At 40.7% G+C, this 6796-nt stretch overlaps 1 protein-coding gene across 1 annotated transcript in view; it reads right to left on the bottom strand.

Annotated features, from left to right (window-relative positions):
- Nucleotides 1-3754: 3754 nt before the first annotated feature.
- LOC122562044 (E3 ubiquitin/ISG15 ligase TRIM25-like) overlaps nt 3755-6796 on the bottom strand; it is a 31879-nt gene continuing 28837 nt past the window's right edge. Inside the window, exon 12 of the mRNA XM_043714494.1 lies at nt 3755-5409. Coding sequence (XP_043570429.1) covers nt 5311-5409 — 99 coding nt within the window. The 3' untranslated portion in view covers nt 3755-5310. The remainder of the gene's footprint in view (nt 5410-6796) is intronic.

Below are 6796 nucleotides of genomic sequence, written 5' to 3'. Positions count from 1 at the left end.
TATAACCGGTCAGGTTTTTATCAATTGGTTCATCAATTCATTTTGATTATCTTTTAAGGGTATGACAGAAGAACATAAGGAATACAAGCAGGAGAAGGCCAAAACACTAGAGTCTGCTCCACTGTTCAATAAGTGGGCGGCACAGTGGCACAGTGGTTAGCACTGCTGCCTCACAGCGCCTGAGACCCAGGTTCAATTCCCGCCTCAGGCGACTGACTGTGTGGAGTTTGCACGTTCTCCCCGTGTCTGCGTGGGTTTCCTCCGGGTGCTCCGGTTTCCTCCCACAGTCCAAAGACGTGCAGGTCAGGTAAATTGGCCATGCTAAATTGCCCGTAGTGTTAGGTAAGGGGTAAATGTAGGCGTATGGGTGGGTTACGCTTCGGCGGGTCGGTGTGGACTTGTTGGGCCGAAGGGCCTGTTTCCACACTGTAAGTAATCTATCTTAGCTGCACATCAATGACAGTGTGGAAAAAGTGAAACTACCTCCATACCATCTCCCTTAGTATCCAAAAATCCACAATGTATGCATTAATTGCACATCCATACAACTTCTGAATAATGTTTCAAAGATTCATAACCCTCTGCCTGAAAGAATTTGTCATCTGAGTCCATATCTTGAAGTTGTTAATTCCCTGGTTCCATACTCTCCAACACCCCGGTTCGGGATTCCCCAACCTGGGAAACATCCTACCTGCATCTCCCCAGTCTATGCCTTTAAGTAGGTTTCAATGGGATCACCTCTCATTCATTGCAACCTGATACATGAGTGCACGCTCGCCTCAACTGGACAAAATGCATAAGTCAATTTCAAATAAACTACAATAAGTCCTCACAAAGTTGCGGATGATTACCTGAACATCATGAACCTTGGTTTCCAATAGGAATCAATGTTACAGCCAGAGTTAGGTTCCTGTGACAATTTCTCCTTGCAAAGATGCAATGTGCTAATCAAAAATCTGTATTTGTAGCAGAAATAAATTGTGAAATAAATTGCTAAACATAAAATAACAGTTTACTCGTTAATATTTCAACTCTCCTTTACACTGGGAACAAACAATCTGGGTGACTATGCTGCGGAACACCTTCACTCTGTCTATTAAAATTGGAATGACCTTCCAGATGTGTGGCCATTTCAAGCAAGCCACATCGCTCTCATGCTAACATTTTTATCCAGGATCTACTGCAATGTTCCATCATAGGCTCGAGGAACATGACCTCTATTTTTTACTTGGGCATTTTACAGCCTAGAGACCTCAACACTCAATTCCACAGCTTCACAGCCTGGCATCATGACATCTAACCTCCATTTTGTCTTGGATTCCCCCTTCCCAGCCCTACAGGCCTCTCTTGTTTGTATCTTGTATACTTGCTTTCAGCCAAAAGGACCCAGTTTCACCTTTTCACAGCTTAATTTACAAATGTTTTACATCTCTATTTCACTCTCAAACCTATTGGAAGGCTTTGTCTTTTGCATCAGGCCTCTACACCATCTATTGCCCCTATACTGCTTCTGCCTAAAAAAAAAAATCAAAACCTCCATTTTCCAACTTCTTGCAGATCTGAAGTCATACCCAAGGGCAAAATCTTAACTCTGTTTCTCTCCCGAGATGCTGCCAGACCTGCTGTTTCTCGAGTGTTTTCTATGATTGTTATTTCAGGTTGTTGCTTGGCAGAAAACAGTTTTCAGGTATTAAGTAGAAATTGTGTACCAATAAATGTAAAACCATAGAAATGCAATTTAATCTGAATGACAGAAATTGTAAATACAGACCATGTAAAAATTGCATTCACTCGGTGAAGTTTTCAATTGACCTGGATCCACCTGGTGGGAGATGTAGGTCCATACGGACACAACTAACTGCATGTTGTTTGAGGGGCTGTGCTGGAGGGTTGTTGAATATGGACTGAGGGCAGGGGTAGAGACAGTAGGAAGGCTCTGGGGACTAAGAGTGGGAGCAAAAGCATGGGGTAAACATCTTGAAAGCAGATAGATCATAGAAAGTGTAGTGCTTTGACCTAGAAAAAAGCTATTACAGATCCACCTGGATGTCATGTTCACGTTTACTGTATTTAATTTTGTGATTATAATCAGTGCTGATACCAACCAAACACACAAGAATTGAAAACTACATACAGGTTGCTCTGCAAAGCCTCTTTTCTAGGTCGAAGGGCTAAAGTTACAGATTTATTTCCTTAGAGAAAATAAACAAACAGTAGAAGGAAGTGGAAGTCAGAGCTGGGAGCACGAACTGAATGTGAATAAAAAAAAAACTTGTTATACACCACTACATAGATCCAAAATAAAATATACCAGACCATATCAAGCTGTATAAGATGGTTAAGTGAGTAAATTCTCAAAGCAAAGGTCAACAGAAGACTCTGGTTCAGGGCTGGGACAGTCAAAATGTAGGGAACATATAGAAGTCTTCACAGAAAGGGTAATGAACAGCTACAATAAATTATTAGAAAGTGTTGTTTAGATCAGGTCACCGAGAGACATGTAGATGCAGTACTATTCTGGTATTTTGTAAGAATGAAATCAATTTGCCTGAAGGGCATTTTCACATTGAAAAAGTATTTGGAAGCCAAATTAGCAATAGAGAAACCAAGGATCACTTCTGAAAGCACAGCAGTTTTGGCTAAGTATTACAGTGACATAAGCACCAGAAGTAGCAGCGTGTGTCCTGTGATAAGACTTCATTGTGTAGCAACACTTATTCAACAGGAAAAACATCAAAACATTAACAAACCAACTATTTTGAGCTACCTTTCTCATCTTTTCTTAATTTATTCTTTTATGTACCAAGCAGCACTTGAGTGACATGCACCCAAATGCTATAGAACTTAATATACCTCACCTTTCAACTTTATATTCTTCCTGATGAAGCAAGTCATGGAAGATGGAGGTGTTCCTGTGTTGTGACAGTCAATTTATACATTGTCTAAGCCTGCAGTTCAGCACCATGAGTCAAACAACATTTGATGGCATTACTAATGTGAAAATGCCTATTGACAACAACCTGAGGATCATTATGGATCAGAAGCCTAATTAGACCAGCTTTGCAAGGTTTGTAGCTCAGGTTGAGGTTTAGGGTGTAGGTTTGCTCGCTGAGCTGTAGGTTTGAAATCCAGACGTTTCATTACCTGGCTAGGTAACATCATCAGTGGCGACCTCCAAGTGAAGCGAAGCTGTTGTCTCCTGCTTTCTATTTATATGTTTATCCTGGATGGGGTACCTGGGGTTTGTGGTGATGTCATTTCCTGTTCATTTTCTGAGGGGTTGATAGATGGTATCTAGATCTGTGTGTTTGTTTATGGCGTTGTGGTTGGAGTGCCAGGCCTCTAGGAAACGTCTGGATATCAGCGAGCAAACCTACACCCTTGACCAGCTATATAAATAAAGTTGCAAGAGTAGGTTAGAATCAGAATCTGTGGTGAATGGTTCATCTCATGGCCAACAACTCCCAAAAAAAAAACCCTTTCACAAGGCATAATAGAATCGTGATGGAATACTCTCCACTTGCCTGGATGATGCAACAACCCAAAAATCTCAACACTCTTCAGATCAAACCAGTACTCAGATTAGGGCAATATTCACCAATGTAACCATCCAATCCCTCCATCACTGGAGTACTGCGGCTACAGTAGGCACCATCTACAGAATGGGCATAAATGTAGGCTTTGCCAGGTATGGCCCATACCCTGAGACTGCAAAATGTTTTATTTGAATCAATCACAGCCCACGAGGATGAACTCACATACAAATACATATTTTATTTAAAAATAAATCACACTTCATATAAACACAAAGAGGCAGCATTGGGTACAAATATATGACTGACAATAAAACACACACCTTGCGAAAAATATTTCCGTGCCTCTGCTATCATTGAGTACAGCTGCTGAGGTCTCCATTTAGCAGAAAAATTGGGTCAAGTATTCAGAATAATTCATTAGCATGTCACAAACACCAGTACAAAGCATTCACATCATGCTCTGGGCATCTTTGTTTAACAAACTGTAATCATAAACATTTAGTGTTTGATAGGCCCAGCATCCCAACAATTGGTCAAACAAATAATCAAGGGACACTGCCCTGCTTACATTCTGGGAAAATTCAGCCCGAGTACCTCAGAACCATGGAGCTCAGTTCAATTCGATGACACAATTATATGGGTTTTTCATCAGTTTGTTAACCAAAAAAGTAGTAAATCAAAACATCCGCAGCAATCAGACTGGAGGCTGACAACTGTGTAACTGATGGACGCAAGTTCTAAATGGAATGACTTTGCAATAAAGGAAACCTGGAAAGGAACAAAGTTGCTCTGACTTATACTGGCACTGAATATTCTGGGCATTTCCCATCCCTGAGACTCTGCAGTTTTTATCTGAGTCAGAGGTAATCAAACATGTCTAGCCAAATTGGCTATTACAATTTTTTTTTTTTTAAAAGACAGGGAGGGAGGGAACCTGCTGCCCCTCTTTCTGTTGTGAGAAAATAGCTGCATATTTGCAAGTCTGCCCACCATCCTTAATTGGATGGCATGGCCAAATACTAGCTACTAATTGGCCAAATTCATGGAAAATCACTTCCATCAATGTTCTCTCTAAGCTGTGCAGCTACACATGCCATCAACATGCTTGGAAACCTTCCAACGACTCAGACAAAGATTTATGACTCCAAATACTAAAATGTATTTCACAGTATAAAACAATCTTAAAACTGTACTTACAAAAGGTGCTGTGTACTGAGGAATGATGGTGCCACAGCCAAAAGGTCAAAGTAAAAAAAAAACTGATTCTACTTATGGCTTTCAAAAAAAATATATACATCTATTAAAAATTCCCATTTTTAAAGGTGAATTAGTCAAAATGAAGAATTTCCGTACTGGGGAATGTACAAGTTTTCATTTTATCACATCCAGTACCAGCACTTTCAGTTTTAATGCAGGGTTAGACTCGGTGTTTTTTGTGCTTCAACAGTGTATCTTAACTCCGGTCTCAAACATCTCCCAGTATATCATGATAGTTCCATCCTTAGTTATACACCTGGCCTCTCCAAGTGAGATTGAGAATTCAGCGCTCACCAGTGCTGGACGGTGGGCAGTTTTTGTTTGCTACATATCTGATTAACGTCAACTGGCTTCCAAATTCACCTGCGAGTCATCAGATTTCTACCACCGCAAACTGTGGAAATGCAAGAGTGGTGTGTGAATCCACTTTGCAGCTGAGACCTTGCAGTAAATTAATCACACATCAGTTCCTTGGTGCAAGCTGCAGCACTCTGACTGTAACAGCTGTCCCACCAACTCATTTCTTCTGTTTCGAGGTAGCTGTAGCCAAATTTGCTTTCTGAAGGAAGTCTTTCTGAGCCTGATGTCTCTGCAAAACCACCACAGCTTCATCAACCTAAGACCAGAAAGATGGTAAACTAGACAGGAAAAGAACATGGCCTTAGAGATATTTTAATCCTATCTTTAAATTATTAATCAGATTAAACAGAAGTCTCCACATGACTTAGGCCAATAATGTGAATTCTTAATTTACTTAGCTTCAGTAACAGAGATCATCGTTTCAGTTGACTAACAAGAATTCTTTATAAATAACCCACAGGTAGCATGGCTGTGATTCCACCATCTAAAAGTGCAATGGCCATGGCATGAATCTGCATAAAACCCTAAAATCTGATGATTTTGGTGTCAAGCTGGTGAATGCAGTTAGGAGGAGTGGGGAACAAGACTTGTATTAATCTATATATAGTCCAATTCCATCAATATAAATTACCAATACCTGGCACTGGACCAAGAGAAATGTTCTGCAACTAAATTTTGGAAAGCAGAGAGATTGACTTTGGTCTCTGCCACAAAATCTGTTGCCCAGCAACTAAGTCTAGAGATGTGCAGGATAGGTGGATTAGCCATACTAAATTGCCCATAGGTGTCCAGGGATGTCTGCTCTAGGAGGCACAGTCATGGGAAAATGCAGGGATGGGATAGGGGAGAATGGGTATGGGTGGGATGTAGTATGGGAGGGTCGGTGCGGACTCGATGGGCCGAATGGCCTGCATCCACACTGTAAGGATTCTATGATTCTTAGTCCATCTCAATCTCTGGCTAAGATTGAACCAGAGTGCACAGAGCCTCGGTGTCGAATCTGCCGATGGAAGAAGTTTCTGGTCACATATCTGTGCCATGCCCGGAATACACCGGCATCTCAGTCTCTCCTTGCTACTGAAACCTTCATCCATGCCTTTGTTAGCTCTAGACTTGACTATTTCTACCTGCTTCTGGCCTCCCATCATTTACTTTTGATAAAGTCAAGATTATCTGGTTATGAAATAATGCTTTATGTCAAAAAATGATTTTGAAATTTACTGGTTAAAAATTCCTAATTGATATCTTTTTCAATAAAAATGCCAAAGCCGTGTTTTAGTAATTTGAACTCTCAGTCAGAGATGGCTACACATTACACCACTATACTTTTTATGTTGTAAACACTTCAAAAGGAGGAGACTACCTGCCTGAACAGCTACACTAAGAACAGCCGCCTTGAGCGAGAATGAGGAGTCTACTCCTATTCCATCAGCACAGCATTTTGGCGTAGTCAATGAGTCAGAGATAAACTAATATTTACTCGGACAATGAGACTTTGGGGACAGTAGAATGTGCTCAAATTTGACCTCACCACATACATAAGGCAATTGGAATACACTTGCCATTACCTTCGCTGAATCATGGGGCAGTTCTGGCAGATCATATGATTATTAGCTTTCTATGTATTTTAAGGAACTGCTTTA

The sequence above is a fragment of the Chiloscyllium plagiosum genome, chromosome 24, assembly GCF_004010195.1.
Source record: "Chiloscyllium plagiosum isolate BGI_BamShark_2017 chromosome 24, ASM401019v2, whole genome shotgun sequence".
Classification (NCBI taxonomy): Eukaryota; Metazoa; Chordata; class Chondrichthyes; order Orectolobiformes; family Hemiscylliidae; genus Chiloscyllium; species Chiloscyllium plagiosum.
This window is presented reverse-complemented; position numbering and strand designations above follow the sequence as displayed.